The 21925-nt window shown below is 38.0% G+C and overlaps 1 protein-coding gene across 1 annotated transcript in view; it reads right to left on the bottom strand.

Moving 5' to 3' along the window:
* Necab1 (N-terminal EF-hand calcium binding protein 1) overlaps positions 1-21925 on the bottom strand; it is a 178783-nt gene that overhangs the window by 135537 nt on the left and 21321 nt on the right. Inside the window, exon 3 of the mRNA XM_031366558.1 lies at positions 18583-18691. Within this exon, the coding sequence (XP_031222418.1) occupies positions 18583-18691 (109 nt within the window). The remainder of the gene's footprint in view (positions 1-18582; positions 18692-21925) is intronic.

Genomic DNA, 21925 nt, shown 5'->3' with positions numbered 1-21925 from the left:
AAAAAAACCTAAGCAACAAAACAAACCCCACAACTTAGTCTCCCCTAAGTGATACAGTTTTATTTCTGAATCACTTCAAACTAAATTTCATTTCTTGACACCTTTGCTAACAAAGAGTAAATTTCAAAATCTTGAGGCAGTTTTGAGGGCTGGTAGAACTATTGAATTTTAACAATCTAGGGATCAAGTTAAGTTCACAGATTAAACCTATTATGACATAATTACTGCACTTTCCATTTGGATGACAATGCCCTGTCTGTTATTTCTTGTTTCCTCCTGAAGGATCAAGTTTTGTCTCCTGAAGGACAGTCACTGAGAAACAGTTGCTCCTGCCATTTCAATATTAATAGCAGCTGTGTTGGAACCAAATGCCAGGGAAGACATTGCATGCCAATGGGAAAAATACAGACAGCTACTCTGGGAAAACGTTAGCCAGAAAGATCTCTGTCAAAATGCAAGTTGGCAACATCGGGGGAGTCATTCCAGTGCTGAAAGGTGGGCTTATGGAACTCACTTGGAAATCACACTCCATCTCCGCTGCTCTGTGGTACATCAAAGCTGGCATGAAGGTAATTAGGTACCATTCTGTGGTAATTAAGGCTATGCTGTTTTTATTCACTTAGCTCACCCTGCTCTCTGCTTCACAGATTTTCGGATGTACCAGGTGGCACTGCATTCTGGAAAGCCCTGTAGTAACAAAGCACCTTAAAGGAAGATGCAAGTGTTGCTCTGCTTGCTTTCAAAAACCACTTAAAGGAAAACCCACTTCAAAAATTAAGAAAATGGATGATATTCAATAACAAAACAAAAATATCCAGCTGTTCAGAGAAATACCCGTTGCTCATTTATGAAACTTTTCACCAGTCTATAGACCATAGGTTTTGTATAAGGACAAAGAGATAGATAAATTTCAGGAAAAATATCATTATGTATGTAACAGCAATCAATAAAAAGAGAGGCCATGCTGTGAAGGTCCTATGCCCCAGTGTAGGGGAATGCCAGGGCCAGTAAGCAGGAGGGGGTGGGATGGTCAGCAGGGGGAGGGGGAGGGAACAGGGGATTGTCTTAGTTTTTGGTTTAATTTTATTTTTTTCTTATCCTCTTTTTTCTTTTTTTTTCTTTTTTCTTTTTTTTTCTTTTTTCTTTTTTCTTTTTTCTTTTTTGGAGGGGAAGCTGGGAAAGGAGATATTGTAAATAAGAAAACATCTAATTAAAAAAAAAAAAGAGAGAGGCCATGAATTGGAAAGAGAGCTGGGAGGGATATATTGGAAGGCTGGGAGAGAGGAAGTGGAAGAGGGAAGTGATGTAATTATTTTATGCTCTAATAAATTAAAGAATATCAAGCTCTATTAATATAACTATTGTGTGTTACTTGATGACCAATGTTTTCTTGGCAGCTGTGATGGCTAGCTTTAATTGCCAACTAGAAGTAATCTAGACTCACTCTGTGAAGAGTCTCAATGCGTGATTGTCTAAATCAGACTGGCCTGCGCACTTGTCTGTTGGGGATGTTCTTGATCATATTAATTGAAGTGGGAAGACCCCCTTGGGTGGCATCATTTGCTGGTCAGAGAATCCTAACTGTATAATGTGTGCATGTATTAATCCACCACTCTCTGCTCTTGACAGTGGATATACTGTGGGCAGTTCTTTCATGTTCCTGCTACTGTGCCTTTCTTTCCCCAACTTGAGGTGGCTCGGTGGGTAAAGGAATTTAAAACTGAGGCTGATTATCAGAGGTCAATGTCTGGGACCTTCATGGGTGAAAGAAGAGAAAGTTGCATTCTGACATCTATATGTATGCACACATATAAGCACATAAAAAGACAGACGTTAAAAAAAATTTACTCAAAAATATGAACTGTCTTAGGGTTTTACTGCTAAGGTTGGACAGATATTTGTTTAAGTGAAATGAGGGAAATTCCAGAGTTCAGTGTGGACACTGTCCCTGGGGTTTGGCCATCTCCTTATGCCTCAGCATAGTGTTGTAATAGCCAGGTCCTTAATGGCATACAGCTGGGCCTGTGAAAATTCATCTAAAGCATTTCCATACTACACACTAAGCAATATTGAAAATCTTTTGTTTGTGGTCTTGCTAATCAGAGATGTTTTGAAACTTAAAGAAAAAAAAAAAGAAGGGAAAAGTGTAAAAAGAGATCCCTCTTTGCTGAGGAAGTTTGCCCACATCCTTCTTTGATATCTAGGGGACAGGATTAGTAAGCACATTCATCAACGAAGGACACTGAATAGCGGCAGGACAAACTCTCCATGTGTCTGGTGACCCCTATTCGCTGCAGCCGAGGCTCTTTTTCAAGCACCTGCAATCACTACTCAAGTCATTTCTGCTACCTGTATCAACTTTAATAAAACTCACACACCATACAATTCATAAAAAAAAAAAATTAGGTAATTTCCCAAGATCTATCAAAACTCCTTTGGCGACCTAACTGTTTGGTGTTATGGAAAATTCCCTGTCAGAAAGCCTCCAGGTGTGGTTAAAAAGTACAACAGTCCTCAGAGAAGAAAAAGCCAGGGACTTATTTGATGAGCGAAGAGTTCTGGAGACAAGCTGTTCCAGCCCCCATAAAACAAACAGGGAACGGCAACCAGTAAGCCCTCCCACACTGTCGTTCGAGGGGCTGCTGAGAGATTTCTTCTATTTTCCAAGATATTAAGGTGTAGCTAAACCAATCTGCCTTCTCTCCTATACTTGTCTCTCAGGGACAAGAAGCAAGGAAATGTTCAAAAAGAAACATCTCATTTACTTGTTACACATATAGATTTCATGTTACATACAACTTTAAGCCTCAGGGCAGGGCAAGGTTGTCCTCTAAAATCAGAGGTAAATAGACCTTTTAAAGAGTTCTGAATCTGCTTGTATAACTCCCTGTCTAACTCTAGGGAGCCAGGGACTGTGTAGTCCTGCAGCATCCCGCTCAGGCCAGTCGACCACCACCAAGATTCAGAATGCTGTTCTCAATTCTCAGACCTGGCCCCTCCACATTACTATGTAGAAAGGATCTTTCCGTCCAGCCTGAAAGTCAGCCTGATAAGCTGCTTTGCCTCCTCAGTGTTCTTGAAGATAAGTCTCAAGTTGTCATTATTGCTCGTCTAAACAGTATAGGCAGAGAAGTAGAGTCTCAAACAGAAATACCAGCTCTGAACTCCCCTCTTGGGAGTTTAATTGTTCTGAAATATTATTCTAACCCCCATCTATCTTTCTAGTATGCAAATCTGTGTTCTCAGAGAAAGCCCATTTTACCAGGTATGGTTGCGTCCAGAAGACAGGATGGATAGAATTTCTATCAACTGCCTCTCATTTGTAAAGCTCTTTACAAATGAAGAGAATAATAATCCTACAGGGCTCTCTACCTAAGATAATGACTAAGATAGTCATTGGTCACTTTTCTGTGAGCTTATCATTCATTTTATTATCCTTTAAAGTACCCCCTGAAACATTAGATTTCTGTTGATTGGGCATAGCCATGAGCTCCCAAATATCACCCATTTCCCTAGGAGAGTTAGTGTGCAGAGAACTAAGTCATTAACTTGACTTCACAAGTGCCACATTTTCACGGGTTCTGAACCCAGGAGGCAGCACTGAGCAATTGTACTGTTGGTTCCTTTTTCACAAGTACTACTAACACTAGTTAAATAAGCCTCATCTATTTATGTAGCACCTTCCTTGGCTGGTAGACTAAACTGCTTAACATTTGTTCTGCGGCTTTCACAATTCTCCTTCCAGAGCATATTATTAGCTCCACTTAATATTCAAAGAGAGTAAAGCCTTGGAAAGTTTTCTTGGCCAGTAACGGAATGAAGATTGCCTGCTCTGCCAGACTACAAGGCAGTGTACAAAGGCAGATTCAATGAGCAGTTGTGCAGGGTCTGGTGTGACTTTGGGATGGTTCTCAGCCTCATCATTTCCTCCTGTGAAAAATGGGCTCCATCAGGAATTTTTTTTTTTAAATATAGTTTCTCACTATGTATTTCTGGCTGGCCTGAAACTTCACACATAGACCAGCATGGCCTTGAACTCACAGAGATCTGTCTGCATCTGCTTCTCGGGTCAACACCTGAGATTAAAGGTAAGGCACCACCTACCATTCAAAATTAAACAAATTAATGAATAAAAGCTGCTTAGACCAGAACATAGTAAACAATTCATAAATACTGACCATTAATACCCTTTTTCTTTTTTTATTGAGTATTTTCTTTACATTTCAAATGTTTTTTCCTTTCCAGGTCTCCTCTTCAGAAACCCCCTATCCCATTCCCCCACTTCCTTCTCCTTCCACCACCCACGCACCCACTCCTGCCTTCCCACTCTGGCATTCCCCTACACTGCGGCATCGAACACCCTCAGGCCCAAGGGCTATTCCTCCCACTGATGTCCAACAAGGCCATCCTCTGCCACATATGCAGCCAGAGCCATGGGTCCCTCCATGTGTACTCTTTGGTTGGTGGTCCAATTCCTTGGAGCTCTGGGGGGATCTGGCCAGTTGACGTTGTTCTCCCCTCCTCCATGGTGCTGCAAATCCCCTCAGCTCCTTCAGTCCCTTCTCCAACTCCTCCATTGGGACCCCTACTCAGTCCAGTGGTTGGCTGCCACCATCTGCCTCTGTATTTGTCAAACTCTGGCAAAGCCTCTCAGGAGACAGCCATATCAGATTTCCACTAGCAAGCACTTCCGGCATCCACAATAACGTCCGGGTTTGGTGGCTGCATGTGAGATGGATCTCCTGCTATGGCAATCTCTGGATGGCCTTTCCTTCAGTCTCTGCTCCACACTTTGATTCTCTATCTCCTCCTGTGAGTATTTTGTTCACCCTTCTAAGAAGCAGTGAAGCACCCACATTTTGGTCTTCCTTCTTCTTGGGCTTCATATAGTCTGTGAATTGAATCTTGAGTATTCTGAGCTTTTGGGCTAATCCAGTTAACAGTGAGCACATACTGTGTGTGTTCTTTTGTGACTGAGTTACCTTACTCAGGATATTTTCAAGTTCCCTCCATTTTCCTGCGAATTAACACAGAGTAATCGCCATCGCCATCGTGATCTTTCTAGATCGGAAATGTTTAAACTCAGGAAGATGAGAAATATAGATCATTCATGAGGGTCCCATAGAGGGCATTTGGTCACATACAGCTGCAGGACCCTCTTAAATGGTGTGCTGCCTCCAGACTCATCTCTTTCCTCAATTTTCTTCAGTTTGGAGATGTCTGCTGTTCATTTGAGACAGATTCAGGCTTAAGACTCGTCCCTAGATCTCCGTTGAACAAAGGATAGAAATCTGAATTTCTGCTGGTTCGGAAGCTCCTTCCCAGACAGGATTTGCCTGTCAAGTGACCCCCTCATCATCTTGAATTGAGCCTTTAGACATGTTGTATGTTTGGTCTTCGACATTCTACACTGTCTAAGGGTGCACACACAGGCACTTCTCTTTGATTGAACTCTACTCTCATCTCTTGCCATGCGCACTTCTTTGTCTCTCTTTGTTACTGCACCATGATAACTCAGCCATGAAGCTGAGATTTTGAGGATCTCTGTAGACTAAGTCAGTGAGCCAACTCCCTAAAAACACTGCATTTCCCTGTTATAAGAAACCTTTTTTTTGTTATGTTTTAATAAAAAAAAATTTAGACTGTACTTTGGTTATATTCTTTCCTTCCCCTAACTCCTTCCTCCCAGGACTTCTCATCCAACTTTCTACCCACTCAACTCCATGTTCTCCCTCCCTGTGTCTCTCTTTCTCAAACAACAATAAAAATAAGACAAACAAACAAACAAAAACAAATGAGACAAAACACAAATTAAACTAAACCAACCCCCCAAAATGCACAAAAATACATGGAATGTTGCCCAACTCCTCCTGAGCATAGGGCTTGGCCTGAAGTGTGGTTGATATACCCAGTGTCCCTGCACTGGAGAAAATGATTTTCTTTTTCCCAGAAGGTATCAATTGCCCATAGTTTCTAGGTTAAGGGTGGGACTTTGTGTCTATGGCCCCTTCTTAATACTGGTATGCTGTCTTGAGAAACCATGTTTTTCTTTTTTTCTTTTTCTTTTTGCCTACTCTACAAAAGGATAAAATTCTAATTCATCAGTGCATCCCTAAGACCAAACAAAATATCCAGCACTTCAGCACTCACTAACTCATTGCTGAAAGATGGCAAGCTCTGTTTGTATGGGCAAGACATACTGATTTCATGATTGAGATTCATAGGAGAACCTTGAGTTCACATTAAAGTTTCTTCTCTCATTAATCCCCTGAGCATTCTTCTTTGGGATCCTCTAGAAGTTTTACTGGACCTTTGGGGTATTCTCCTACAATATTGAACTAGTTTTCCTATAGCAGGATTAAAGTGATTTGAAAACCACTGAGGATTTGTAAGCTAGAGAGAAGATAGGCAATTATTCTTTGATGTTTTTACACAAAACATTAAAAATTTCATAATACAATTTAATGATTCTTTCCCATTTCTCACCAAAATGAAAACTGTAATATTTATGATATTTTATAGTAGATGTCAAGAATTGATGTTGCTTATGTTAAGGAAGTTTGTTTCAATGGCTGTAAATAATAAACCAGGTAAACATTTCCTATGTAGTCTGTTACCATGAAAAGATATTTGTGTCACATGCTTTAAAATTCAGATTATCTTTTTCACTTCACGGGGAAAAAAATACAATAGAATGCAATGGAGATAAATTCCACATAAGATAAATTAAAAGTATGATGTCTGATTCACAAGTCCTTCTCCAGAGGCTCAGAAGCTATCATAGAAGAGGGGGAGAAATATGTTAACAGCCACAGAGGATAGATGACTGCGATGAAACAAAGTTCCAAGACACAACAGGGTATTTGTACATATGAACTCACTGTGGCTGCAACAACAAGCACAAGACAAACACAAGACCAAGCCAGACAAAAGGTCAGAGGAGGGTAGTGGAGTCCCAACCCTGTGTGATGAGCTACTGATGACTGTTGGCTGCTAGGAGAGGGAGACTCAACTTTCTTCAAGGATGATGCTTCCAGAGGGGCTGCCCATGTTCCTGGAAGTGATCCTACATCTATACCAATATGGGCAGTGATAAGTGGACTTAGTGCGTTTGTGTGGGAAGGTGGGGCAGCATGCCCTAGTATTTTTATTGGAATAGATATCTCTGGAGATACCTTTTAAAATACATGATGTCAATGCAGTTTCATAAATCATTAAAGGTACAATAGAAAAAAAATGAGATATACAATAAGGTGACCTCAAATCCAAGATTGGGAACTAAGAATACAGGTAGGAATTCAAAGGAATTAGACTTAATAATAATCAACAAATCTGATTCTGAACAGCTCTTTTCAGCTTTTCTCATTTAAACAAATCCAGTACATATACAATTTCTTACCATGAAGTTAAAAAACTGTTATAGGAGGGAACTAAACATACTAGACATAGGGTTGGGTTTTTTCTTTGTTTGTTTGTTTGTTTTTTGCTTTTTCTCTGTATACTCCTGGCTATCCTAGAACTCACTCTGTAGACCAGGCTGGCCTCAAACTCAGAAATCCACCTGCCTCTGCCACTCCTGAATGTGTGTCAGCTTCCTTTAAATAAGGAGAAATGTTTATTCACTTATATATAACACATGGCATGTGTTATCCTCTGTACATATTGAATAAGTAAACAAATAAGTAGGGGATAAATGACTAATTTCATGGAATCTGCAAACTCCACCAGAATAATTGCTATCAAATTTGACAGTCTGGATTTTCACAATGAAAAGGAAAAAAAAATCTCAGCATAAAGTAATTCTTCATTGTGCTCTCAAGTAAGTCTTTATGCTTTTCAACCCCATAGCAATTAAGATGGGAAGATAAAAAAAAAAAAAAATTAGGTGTGCCACTCATCACACACTATGGTCCCATAGGGTAGATTTCTAATCATGTTAAATCACTTTATATTTAACCTAAAGTTGATTAAAAATAGAATCCCTGAAAATCATAAAAAAATGAAATTAAACCTTTAAAGCCATTAGTGAATGAGACAAAAACAATAAGGTTCACCAGAGGCTGGTGCCTAGCTTTCATCCTATTAGATTTCATGATAAGTGCTAAAAGCTTTTGTTATGTAGTCTAGCTTTTTCTTACTGAGAAACCTTTTAAGGCCAGATGAGAGTAGAATAGTCCATGTAGTAAGCACTGCTTCCTAAGCAATACAAACTATTTTTACATATAAATGAAGAACCATTAATACTGTGAAAAAATAAATTATTCATTTGTATATATCTGTGTCTGTTAAAATATGGAATTAATACACATTTATATTTTAAATTATATTTTACAGGTTTTAATTCGTAAGAATAGAGTATTATTTTTAAGAGAATTAACCTTTGAAAGTAATTTTAATTGAGTCTGAAACCAAATTAATCATTTATTGGACCCCAAACAAAAGAGCCTATTAAAGAATTTATGATAGATTCTGTTTCACTCCTTGTATATAATCTACAGGGTCTATATGCTTAAGTTGTCACAAATATACCTCTGCAAAAATTTCTTACATCTAATCAATATGTTATGTCTATGTGTCAATCAATCAATTAACCATTAAATTTAGTACAGTAATTACAAGAAATAGAAAACAATGGTTCTTGTTTCAGAAATTATAATTAGATTTGGGACAAGATTGACTAGCTAATGAAACAACTATTTAAAAATATTATATAATTAGATGGTGCTTTAAGAAGGCATAAATTACAATTATAAAACTTTAAAGAAAGATCCAGGAAAGCTAAAAGGTTAATGAATACATCTTGATTATCTTCATTTTACTGTTATTTTGGGCAGCTATTTACACCCTGTCAGTAAGTTTTGCAAAATAGGCTCTTATATCGGCTTCTTTCTTTTGGCAATGAAATTAGGATTCAATGAAGAGAATAATCTCAATGTTCAAACACGAGACAATGGAGGGATTTAAGGTTGATACTGGTGTTTTTAATGAGTCCTTTCCACACTGCAGTAGTGACCCACATGAGTTCAGTGGACCTTTATGATTGGCAAATATACTAAGCAGAGGAGAATCAAGGGTACCCAAGCAAGGCATAGAGCAAGAGATACAAGAGAGCAGGAATTCATTTTCCTTCCCATCTCAAATATTTATTGAGCTCACAGCATCACTGGATATTATGTTAGAATAAAATCAATGAAAAGCCAGTAGTCATAGAGTCTGCCTTAATGAGGCCCAGACTTGGAGAGGAGAACATTAACCACTGAATACAATAGATCTAAAATTGCAAATGACACAGCTGCTACAGAGAAAACTTTATGTTCCAGTGAGAATGCAAAAAAGAAAATGTAATCTAACAAGGAAAATTGGGATAAAGGTTCATGAAATATAAACAATTATATGCAATGACATAAACTTAGTGGGTATTATACATAAAGCCATATTTTAGGTGGTTAAAAAAACCTGGTTATGAGGTGGAATATGAGTCAATAGTAGAAGGACAGAAAGATGAAAGAAATTTTCCATGTTTGAACATGAATATGTAACTAGAAACCATGTTAAGCAGACACAACTATGATTATGTGAAAGTGACAGGGTCCCAGGTGTTCTGTGCTCTGTCCTGAGATTTTCTGTATTGCTTCAGTTCATTTTACAACAATCATGCTATTTATATTCTCTTAATCATAAATGACTTATTCCTTTGCTGTGATCTAAAGGAATATCTTGGGCCAAGTAATTAGTAAATGACAGAAATTTATTATCCTAGTTCTCAAGGTTTTGAAGTCTGAGATCAATACACCAGCAGATTGGAAGGGGTAACAAGTCCCCTCAGGCTTTTCTTACAAAGGCCCTCATCCTTTTCAAGTGGACTCATGACTGAGTCACCTCCCAAAGCGCTCACTGACTCATTACATTACCATGGACATTTGCATGTAGGGAGACAGACAGCTGGGGACAATGTTTTTAAAAGATGTTGTTTTGAAGACTTTTCCAAAATGATTTGGAGCCGGGCAGTGGTGGCACACGCCTTTAATCCCAGCACTTGGGAGGCAGAGGCAGGTGGATTTCTGAGTTCGAGGCCAGCCTGATCTACAGAGTGAGTTCCAGGACAGCCAATGCTACACGAGAAACCCTGACTAGAAAAACCACACACACACATACACAAAAGATGATTTGGTGTTTTTTGAAATAATTCCTGCCGAAATAAGAATTTGTGAAAATAATATGTTTATAAAGATAGGTACTTTGTACTGAGATGATTGTAGTGGTAAAGATTTTTTAAGAGTAGATTTTGTTGGTGCATTGGGTATGTGGGAAGAAACAGTCCAAGGGATGAGTACAGTGTACTTTAAAGAGATTGTTGATCCACTTTTAGTGAATTCATTTCATGCATTTGGTAGATAATAGTAATGTGAGAAAACGGCTATATTTATATGAATAAATAATTTACCACAGAAAGTTTCTTTTGAGTAGTAATTGACTTCATTGCGCCATTAGCAACTGCACTGTGCCTTCTCAAAGAGGGAGTTCACGTAAGGCTATCAGAAAGTTCGAGTTCTTCATGGGGAGGAATGCATAAGAACTAGAAAGTAATATCAAGATAGTAAAAACCTTTGAAATTGCAGCCTCTAGTACCGATGATTTAAGAAAACAGCAAACTCTGAGCACTCCAAAGAACAATGAGGAAGGGAAGTGAGGCAGAGTGAGCAAAGAAGGGCGTTGAGAAGGCTAAAAGTAGAAGCTGACTTCCAGGTATGAAGAAGGGAAAAAGCAAGAAGAAAGGAATTAATGTCCACAGGTAAAAAAAGAATAACTCTTTGACAATGTAGCAACTCCCACACTGTAAAAACCCAACACAATAGACATAAAAAGAGAAGAGATAAAGGCGGCAATTAAAGTAATTGCCTCTATACTGTGCATCCAAATATATTCTATGGCTGGGGAGCCAGCCATCCTTTCATCGGAATAAAAAACTTCAAAGTGACTTTTAAGAAAGGCCTTGAAATATTTTGATTTCTGATGTACAAAACAGCTAAAAATATAAAATGTTCTTGAGATGGCATGCCAACAGAAAGGGTTACATTGTATTTTTAAGTAGACCTCGGGAAGTCCCATACCTTTGTGCAGGCTTCTCAAGCAACTTTGGCAAATGAGTTAACTCTGTCAGTGATCAACTGCAGGCTGTGAATTACAACACATTTTTACAATGTTTCTGAAGAAATTAAACAAGATGATACAAATATGTTGCTATCTAATGACTATATCTCCCTATTCAGTTATTAATCCTACATATCAATTATAATTTTTTATTTATTTTATTTATTTTATGTGTATGAGTACACTGTAGTTGTACAGATGGCCGTGAGCCATCATTGTGTGTGGCTGCTCTCTGGCTCGGGTTGCTCCGGCCCTTCTCTGGCATAATTCACTGTAGCTGTCTTTAGACACACCAGAAGAGGGCATCAGATCTCATTATGGGTGGTTGTGAGCCACCATGTGGTTGCTGGGATCCGAACTCAGGACTTTCAGAAGAGCAGTCAGTGCTCTTACCCGCTGAGCCATCTCACCAGCCCATAAAATATTTTTTTTTTAAAAAAAATAAGTGTGTTGCCTTGAAACAAAATTTGACTTCACTACCATTTTTATCAGAGAAAATTGGAGCCAATTTATCTCTTAAACTATAACTAAGATAAATCATTTTCACATAAAATTTCCTTAAAATTATCTTCATTTAAATCTCCCAAGGTATGATCTTTTTATTGTAAAGTAGCATTTGGCTGATAATTTCATACTCTTCGATGTAGACTGGAGGAACCTAAGTCCCCATCCACAGTACAGATTGTGAAGAGACTTGATTTAGGGAAAAAAAATAATGATGCTGCTTTTAAAATACCTTCACAAGAAAGAACAGAGTTTCGTACCAATTCTCAAAAATGTGTATCTTTATCCTTCTGAGTTAGAGAAAGTAGAAAAAATGATGCTCCAAGTACACAAATAGGCTTAAATAATTATGGAAGTGAAAACACATCTTAAAAACAGGTGAATAATAAACAACTGTGTTGCTATTGGTTAGACTTAAAACAAACAGAACAAATAACTGGAGATTTGATAGAAAATTAAAGTGACTTATGGCTTTCAGTTTCTAAGACTTTGGGCAAAAGCACACCTGCAAAGTATGTAATGAAGCAGTGTTTCTCTCAGCCATGCCCACGAGTCTTCCTACTCTAAATTCTATTCTAAAATCTGGTATGAAATTCAAGAACATTTGGGGGGGTGGTTCGAGACAGGGTTTCTCTGTATAGCCCTGGCTGTCCTGGAATTCACTCTGTAGACCAGGCTGGCCTCGAACACAGAAATCTGCCTGCCTCTGCCTCCCAAGTGCTAGGATTAAAGGTGTGTGCCACCACTGCCCAGCTTCAAGAACATTCTGATGTCTACTGTAGAAGAATTTTAATTTAGCAACATGGCTGCTGTGGCAAGGGATCACATTCAAAGACTTTCTGGGTATATGTGATCCTGCTGGAATGACACATCTTTAATCCTTCTGGTTGAAATACACACATGTCCTTAATACTCACCTTTAATCCTAAACAATGATGGTAAAATTAGTTTGTAGGAGGAAGCAACCATACTTGAAAGTGCTATCTAATTGAGGGGCAGACAAAGTGACGAATCAGAGAAAGATTTGACAGAATGAGTCAGAGATAGGATAGGCCCAACTCTCATAAGAACAGACAGACAGGAAAGAGAGGCTACTTAAGAGCAGCACTGAGTAAGTCAGAGAAACAGCAATTCAGTGAGTGCAGTTGAGTTCAGGCAATGTAGTGGAGTACATAGAGTTCAGAGTCACGTTTTCAAAGCAAAGTAATTCAGTCAGAAGCCTAGAGGAGCCAGTTTGAATTAGTCAGCTTGAAGAGGTGTTTGAACTAGAACCAGCCAACCAGAGTTCAGAAAGAATTAGAAAGGGTGAGTGGATTTAGCAGTAAGACTCTGAAAAGACACTTATATCTGGCAAAAGTTACTTTTACTTCTACAGTAGGTTGGATAATAAAGAACTAAGGGAATAAACACTAGATATTGCTACATCTAAATTTTGGCAATCATTCTAAATACACAGAGGCTCAGACAGACCCCAAGGCACAAAGAAGTAGAGTGATAAGCATGGTTTGAGAAGAACATAGGGAAGCTGGAATACTGGACAGTCAAATGGATGAGAAAGTCAGGGGTAGAGAGGCTAGTGAGGAGGGCAGTGCCATGAATACTTCAGTGAGACTAGAATGCTTGTTAGAACAAGATTTTCTTGACTTTAGGCTTTTCCACTATGAGTAACTTCTGATTTTCTACTGATCCCACTCTCAGAATTTTCTAGAATTTAAACTTCTCTGAACCTCTTTTACTCTTCAAGGGTGTGGTTATATCTCTCTAGATTGTGACATAGTAAAGATTTTTGAGGCCATGTAAGCATTTGCAGGACACTCAGACTATGCCTTCTCAGAATCTAGCCTCCTCTATTCTATCCGGGTTTCAGTTAACATTCTCTTTCCCCTGAAACAGTGCGAACTGTTCAAAAATGTCCAGGATATCAAGTAGGATAATTATCCAAAACCAGTATGTTGCTGTAGCTGTTGGTAAAGAAAATCAGCCTCTCTGATAGTTTCCCAGGTTCTGTCACTCACAACCATCAATGTCCTTCCTTTTAAAATATCATTTTCCTTACTGTGACCTTTTTTCAAGTTATCAAGGGAGATGCAGCTTTCAGAATCCTCTAACTACACCCTTCACTCAAAATATTCCAAATGCCATATCTTTTAAAGGCAGCTTACATATGCTATTTCAAAACAGGATATTTTGGATTTGGATAAAGGATCAACTGTTTGACTAGTTTCTACAGGCCATGCATTGAAACAGATGCTCTTAAGTCTGTTTTTGATGCTTGTGTCTCTTGGCCACTTGAGGTCATGAATGTCATTCTGTCATGACGCCTAAAGCCAAAGTCTTTATTTTTTATTTTTTTATTTTTTATTTTTGGTTTTTCAAGAAAGGGTTTCTCTGTGTAACCCTGGCTATCCTAGAACTCACTCTGTAGACCAGGCTGGCCTCGAACTCAGAAATCTGCCTGCCTCTGTCTCCCAAGTGCTGGGATTAAAGGCATGTGCCACCACTGCCTGGCTAAAGCCAAAGTCTTAACTAGTGAAACTTAACTATTGAAGTTTGCGGTTTTACTTCCTGCATCCACTGTTCTAGTTGAAGTGGTATAAGCTGTGCTCATAAGGAGATCTATTTTTCTCAAGTCTAGACCAGCTCTGAACTTTCTAATCAGAATGCCATTCACAGCTATGTTGCATGGACCCTTTGGACTGTCCTAATGCTTACTACATGATATGGACCCTACCTTTTTTTTTTCTCTACCCACTGTATATTTCCTTAAGCAGCATGATGAATAACTCAAGGAAGACAATAGCATTATCAACCAACCCATCATACTTTCTGGAAAAGTGTCATGAATAAATATAGGATAAGCAACTTCTTTTATTTCAAGAGGAGCATAACTCTGCTGTCTGAAACAAATACTGTTGATATAATTACTCTCTAATTATTATGGGATTTTAATCTCATCTCGGGTGCATGAAAGCTGCTTTCAAATTTTGAAAAGACTCATCATAAAATATTCATTATCTGTATGGTCCTAAGGAGCACACTATGTGAATATTAGGGAAAAAAAATCACTTTAGTACAGGAAAGAATGTTTTCAATTCAGAAACTACCTCATTTTAGTAGTTGGTGGTATTTCTGTCACTGTGGTGAGTGTCAGTGAGTTAACAAGCACAGGATTGAAATATCAGTGCTTAGCATCCAAAAAACTATTTAAGTCTGGAACAAAGAATCTTTTCTCTGAGTTTCTCACCAAGAGCCCCTCCCTAAAAGTCTTGGGTTAATTTTCTGTATGTTCACTTTCTGCATCACTAGCAAAACTTCCATCTGGTCTACCTCTTGGTCTACCCTGACAATCTGGAGCTCCTATGTGCAGTTAACTGCAGAACTGCTTTAAGGCTCTAGTGAATCTTTACGCTTCTGCTATGACTCAAGGATTTATGCTAAATTTTCTTGGTTTTGTCTAATTAGTTGCAAAATGTAGCTATGTTGGCTTTCTAGTGAGTGAAAATACTTTCTATGAGCTATGAAAGTTTCCTTCTGACTGAACAATCTTACCTCTATAATTCTCTTTTCCCCCACGGGTGTGGTGGCCCTCATTTAAGATTTAGTTTTTATTTTTCCCTATACTTAAATATTAATAATTCTTTTAGTATTTTTTTCTGAATATGTCTTATTGTCTTACAAGTTGAAAAACCAAATGTGTGTCTGGAAAATATTTCCTGAGACTTGAAGGGTTGCAATAAAGAAGGCTTACTGAAAGATTAGGCACTTCTGCTTTGAATGTAGATAGTTAACATGAAGGTTGAAATTATGAAGTTTTTAGTAAGATGGAGGTGAAACTTTTAATTTGTTTTAAAGTATTAATTTGTTCACAGTTAGTTTAAGACATTAAAGCCATCAATAATGTTCTTCTTTGATAACATGGTTTTTTAAGCTCACCATCGTCTCTTCTGTCAGACAACATAATTCAAGTATATTTTTCCATACTTCATTTATCACTTCATGCAACAAGAATACAGAAAGAAAAACATTCTGAGTGTTCAAACATAATGAAAAAAGCTATAAATGTCAGATATTAATTTTACCAAGTTATAGAGAGTGGAAATCACTCAGCATACTTTGGTCTAACAGCATCAGACAAACAGAATGCTGCGTAGGTTTCATCTTAGATCGATATTTTTCTGAGTACTGAGCTAAAGTTTATGCTACATAGCTGGCCAGTGTATGTAACATACTTTTCTTACAAACAAGGGCCAGTAATTCATAGGCTGGCTTGAAATGAATTTTAAAAATCTCTCAACTACAGTACTCTTTTTATAAGAATTTTATTTAATTCTGATAATTAAAATACCTTAATTATATTGAATTATAGAAACACTCTATAGTTAAATTTCTACAAATGACTACTTTTTTCCAAAATTTTGTTTATTTAATGTATATGAGTACACACTGTAGCTGTACAGATAGTTGTGAGTCTTCATCTGGTTGTTGGGAATTGACTTTTTAGGACCTCTGCTCTTTCTGGTCCCTACTTGCTTCGGCCCAAAGATTTATTTATTATTATAAATAAGTACACTGTAGCTGTCTTCAGACACACCAGAAGAGGGCATCAGATCTCATTACAGGTGGGTTAGAGCCACCATGTGGTTGCTGGAATTTGAACTCAGGACCTTCAGAAGAGCAGGCAGTGCTCTTACCTGCTGAGCTATCTCACCAGCCCTACTTTTTATGACAAAGTAAATATTCAACCATCAGACATTGGGAGGGACAAGGACCAGGAAGCTGCTATGAATGGAGATATAGTCAATTTGCTTGGTTTTGCCCTACAAATATTAATCAGCTTCTTGTGGGCCAGGCTGTGCTCCTGATTAAATTGAATGGCTTGGGGTGTTGGCAGTATTAGTATTTGGGGTGACAGCATATGCCCTGAGAAAGTGAGTAGAAAAGACAAAAATAATTGGTGTACTTAGGACAAATTTGGATCATGAAAGATAAAGGTTTTATTTTATTTTATTTTATTTTTAGCTTAAAATAAAGCTCTGGAATTTCTATGTCAAAGCTTGAATTAATCTTTGAAAAAGATCAAAGCTTGACAGTGACAACCTGTTTTAAGGAGGAATTTCATGAATATAATTCAGAGGTCTCCAACTAATACTCTTAATTTTAAATTGAGTATACTTACTCCAGAAAATGCACTGTTGTTGCTAATGCAGATGGTGACAACCAATAGTAATACACACTCTTGAGACTCAAATAAATCATTGCACATCCCTGTTTTGAGTACTAAGTAATCTTAAATGTATTCAAAGTAAAACAAACTAAGAAAAATGCAAATAAAATGGCAAATCAAACCAGTCAAGTGAAAAATTTCTCCTTAACTTTAGTTAATATTCATTGGAAAGTATTCAGGACACCAAATTCTAAAACTAGAAATCTCAATAAATATTCCAAATCTAGATGTTTTAAAAGCTTAACATAGGAGGGAGGAAATACACAGCATGCTTGACAGAGTGTTTACATGCCAACTTCCAACGGGATACCCAAGACACCAAGAGACCCTCTCTGCCTCCTCTGTATACTTTCAGCCAATGTCTTTCTTCTGCGCATAAATGTTTTTCTTCAGTATCCATTTAGTTTAGTTAATATCTGCAGGCTTCCTCCAGCTTTACCATTTTAGCTGCTCTCTCATAGAGCAACAATGACTTACAAGATGTTGCTAGAACTCTTGACTAGATCACCTTTGCCTTACATAAAGTTGAAGTACTTTTAAAAACTCAGACTATAAGTGATTTCTCATAGAGACCATTCTTCACTCCCTGCGAATTCCCCTCCACTTTGAGCTGGAGTTTTGCAAACAGAAGTGACCCCTATTTTCCTCATGCATCCAGAACTTTCTCCATGCCTTTCCTTGACTGGAATGTTCTCTCCACTTTCCTGCACATTTTACCTAAGCAGTTTCTACCTTCTTGTTGTATCTCAGTTCCTATGAAGAGTTTCTGAGCTGCACTGAGCTAAAATGTCATTCTTTGTGATTCTCAAGTGTCCTATGAACACATAAATCACAGGATTTTTGATAGTATACTGAAATGATCAGTTACTGAGTCTAATTTCTGATAACAAAAGACAAGGCATTAGCAAGGTAATTTAAAGTCTTGCTGAACTCTAGAACCTTACTGATTGCTTGAAATATTCAACCACTTGAGTAAGTGTAAATCTTGTAAGTTTTTAAATAGCTAGCCTAAGAAAATGTCTTTTTGTAGGTAGAGCCCCAGGGCACTGCCTTAGCACACTTATTACCTGGAACAACATCAGTGCTTTGCCTAAAGCAGAATGTGATTGTCCAGACAGTAGGCATAGTGGTGGATCTCCAAGCATGTGTGAACCCACACTCTTTCATATTAGAATTTTATAATTGCAACTGTGGAAAATAATGTGACTTGGTTCAGTAATCCTAAACAAGGAGTGCATCTCTGTTGATATGTATCCTAAAATCTTCCTTACCTTATATTTCCACCATAGGGGAGGGGATATGAACAGAATCTTCACAAATATTCTCGTACTTCAAAAAAGGTATCCACATGCCAAGAAAATTAAGATCACCCATGTGTCAACTCTTCAAAGCTGATCTGTGCCCTACTTTACCTGTAGCTTTCAGGTAGCAGAAATTTGCAGTTTCTAACTGCAGTAATTTTATTTTAACATAGCAATACAACAATACCCAGAGGAAATTTTTTTAAACAAAGAAAGTTTAGATTATACCAAATATGAACAGTAACATTGCACTTATTTAGTAATGACAGACTAAAATTTTTAGGAAAGAATATTTCAGAATTAAGCCTTAAAGAATGTCTCTTCCCCTCCCACTTCATGAGTGACTCATTCACATTCTCTCCATCTTATTTCCAGAGTCCACCGATAAGAAATATTCCTTACTTGGTGTTGTGTGTGTCAATGGTGTGGAAGAGCTCATGTAGTTCTTCTCCACTGAGAACTCCATCTGCAAAATATGCTTTAAATTCTTCAAAGGACAATTTTCCATCATCTGAAATAAGAACAAACAGAAAAGATGCAAATCACTCCAACCTTGTGCACTGGTCTACTTTCGTTTTTAAAACTTAGTCCTAGCATCTGTGCTTGTTTAGTTGTGCATGGCACACATACATTAAAAAAGAAAGGAAGAAGGAAATCTTTGAAATGTCAATAAAAAAAAAACAATTTACCACCTCTTCATTGGACATAGCACACCGACGCATGCACTGATATACCTCTTCCCAGTTTTGAGTATTTTTGGTTGTTTTTGTTCTTGTTCTTGTTTTTTTTGTTTGTTTGTTTGTTTTTTGCCATTGCCAAATGTAACACTTAAGGGAAATTTTTACCTAGCTATAGAGAATGAAATCCATACAGCAGAACAAAGGGCCAAGCAGACACTTGGCATTCATGATAACCAAGCCTACGGAGAATGTAGCAGACCACAAGATAAATACAAGATGCCTAACAAGTGTGCTCTGATTGAATATTTACACAAAGATATGATTATTATAATTCAACAAACTATATTCCTTGTTGTGTTCATCAACTAGTGAGTGCTTTTATAACCGAACACATTTCTTATTTGAGACACAATAGTATAGACAATCAAAGTCTAATAAAGGATAAGATGTAGAGACGTAAACATAAGTAATTTTGCACAACTGGGATCAGTAAAATTCAATAAGAGACAGATGTACTTTATATATATGAGAATTAGGGTAATGGATTATTTTCATTTTGAAGAATAAAGGACAGGGTTTGTATCATTTACACCTCACTTTGAAGAAAAGCTCTGAATAAGCATAGATGGTAAAAAAAAAACCCACATTAAAAACATGCTAAATATGTGTTCGGGGCACAGAAGCAACAAATCCGAAGGAACGAAGGGCCAATAAGAGAGAGCAGGCATTCCTTTTCTATGCACAGCCATTGGTCAGGTTTTTCAGAGAGGCTGCCAAATGCCTCTAAGCCTTTGTATTCATAATACGGGAGGGAGCTCAGAGCTGAGAGAGAGGTTGCCTGGGGTGACAAAAGTCTTCACGACAACACCACACTAAACAAAATAGAAACCTATTGTTGAATTAAAAAGTATGATTTGGTAGGACTAGACCATCATGATTATTTAGAGGGCCCCAGACTGCCCTAGGAACTGAGTGCTGCCCAAGTATCAGAATGGCGCAAAGATCTCAGAGTGGGTCGGCAAGATGGATGTTTTTTTTGTTTTGATTTGTTTTTTGTTTTTTGAGTTTTGGGGGTGTTTGTTTGTTTGGTTTGGTTTGGTTTGGTTTTTATGGAGACAGGGTTTCTCTGTGTAGCCCTGGCTGTCCTGGAACTCACTCTGTAGACCAGGCTGGCCTTGAACCCAGAAATCTGACTGCCTCTGTCTCCCAAGTGCTGGGATTAAAGGCGTGTGCCACCACTGCCTGGCATAAGATGGGTGTTTCTTATAACAGTTTGTGCAGCTTCTACTTGCACTAAACCCAGGAGGTTTTACTATAAAGAAAACAGCAGACCTGAATTATTCAATTCTTCAGGTAAAGACTTAAGGGCTGGGGTGTTTTAAAATTATTTTTTAATAATTAATTTCTTTGTTTACATTCCAAATACTACTCCCCCTCCTCCTCTTCACTAAGAACTTCCCTCCCTCCCCTTCTTCTCCTCTGAGAGGGTAGGACCCCCACTGGGTATTCCCCCACCCTGACACATCAAGTCTTTGTCAGATTAGGCTCATCCTCTTCCACTGAGGCCAGACGGGGCAGCCACGAAGACTGAGCTGCCTGTCTGCTACATATGTGCAGGAGTGGAGGCGGGGATGTCCGAGGACTTGGAAGGGGACTCATTGTGCTGGGGTTTTTAAAGATCCTCGTTTGTGGAATACATATGCTTGAGAGATGTGAATTTTCATTTCATTTTGCTTTTTAATTTAATAGGCACAACGCACCAAGCTTCAACTTAATTCTTGCTAACAGTTACCAGAGCAGGTGATAAAACTCGAGATTTGGATCAACCTTACAAAGCGTCCTGACCTGAGTGATGCCCTGGACCAGTTGATCACCAAAGTAGCTCACTGCAGCAAGAACACATCAATTCTGCAGCTTTCCTGTTGTCTAGTCCTTGCTTGTTTTCAGGTGAGCTATGAACGTTTAGCCCCATACAGCCTATTGTACAGCTGAATGTGCATCTTCTTACTGTGATAAGGAAATGAATAAACCCGCAGGAGAAGAAAATTGTCCATAGATTAGGTCTAGAGTCAAGTGTAAGTGGTACATGCCTGCAATGCTACCACTCAGGAGCCTACGGCAGAAAAATCTAGATTCCAAGGCTACAAAGTAAGGCCTTGCCTATAAACAAACTAACTAATTAAAGAGAAAAAACTAGAAATGAACACACTGTTTTCTTCACTGCTAACGTGTAGTGCAATAATATGACCTTCCAGTGCTGACTATATGATGTGTCCGACAGTGAACCTTTCATAGTTCTTTGGTGAGATGAGCCGGGCCTTATAGCTGTGGCTGCCTGTGCTTCCCGTGGATGGGGCAGGCCCTCTATGCTGCTTTATAATTAGGAAAAAGAGTTCAAGTAGCAATGCACATGCCAAAAAATAAAAGCTTTGGCTAGCAAGTGCCCTGATTAAAAAAATAACACACACACACACACACACACACAAAGTCCTATTGGCAAAAAATAATATTTAATAGGAGAAAGTAAGCATTAAATTGCAGTCCTGGCTCGAAGGGTGGAAAGTATGTGTTGAAAGCTGTTTTTATCACATGCAGGATTCCTGAAAGTCTACATGACAAGCTGCCACATTGTAAAACAAGGAACTGTAAAGAATTCCATTTGAGTAGTTCTAGATTAGTACTAAAATGTTAAACAAAGGCTTAATGGGAAGGGTGAAAAATCCCCTTGTGTGATTCAATATTAATAAGGCAATTGTATTTTTATTAATATATTTTATTTCAACTTCAGTATTCCTACTGAAACCTTCTTTTGAAATGAAACAAAACAATGAAAACTTGGCTTAAAATTGGCTCAGACAATAGGCATGCCTTCTGAGGCCGCTTTCTGCCAGGGACAAAGCTTAATTTTAACTGACAATGCACACAGGCTTTTTAACATTTCTTATACAATTATGTGCTTCATGTCCAGTTTGTCCTGGACCTTTGACCTTCTCAGCTTTATTTATTTTAATTTTTAATCAAATTTGGTTTTATCAACTTCATATATATATATGTACATATATATA

Source organism: Mastomys coucha, unplaced genomic scaffold (assembly GCF_008632895.1).
Source record: "Mastomys coucha isolate ucsf_1 unplaced genomic scaffold, UCSF_Mcou_1 pScaffold14, whole genome shotgun sequence".
NCBI lineage: Eukaryota > Metazoa > Chordata > Mammalia > Rodentia > Muridae > Mastomys > Mastomys coucha.
This window is presented reverse-complemented; position numbering and strand designations above follow the sequence as displayed.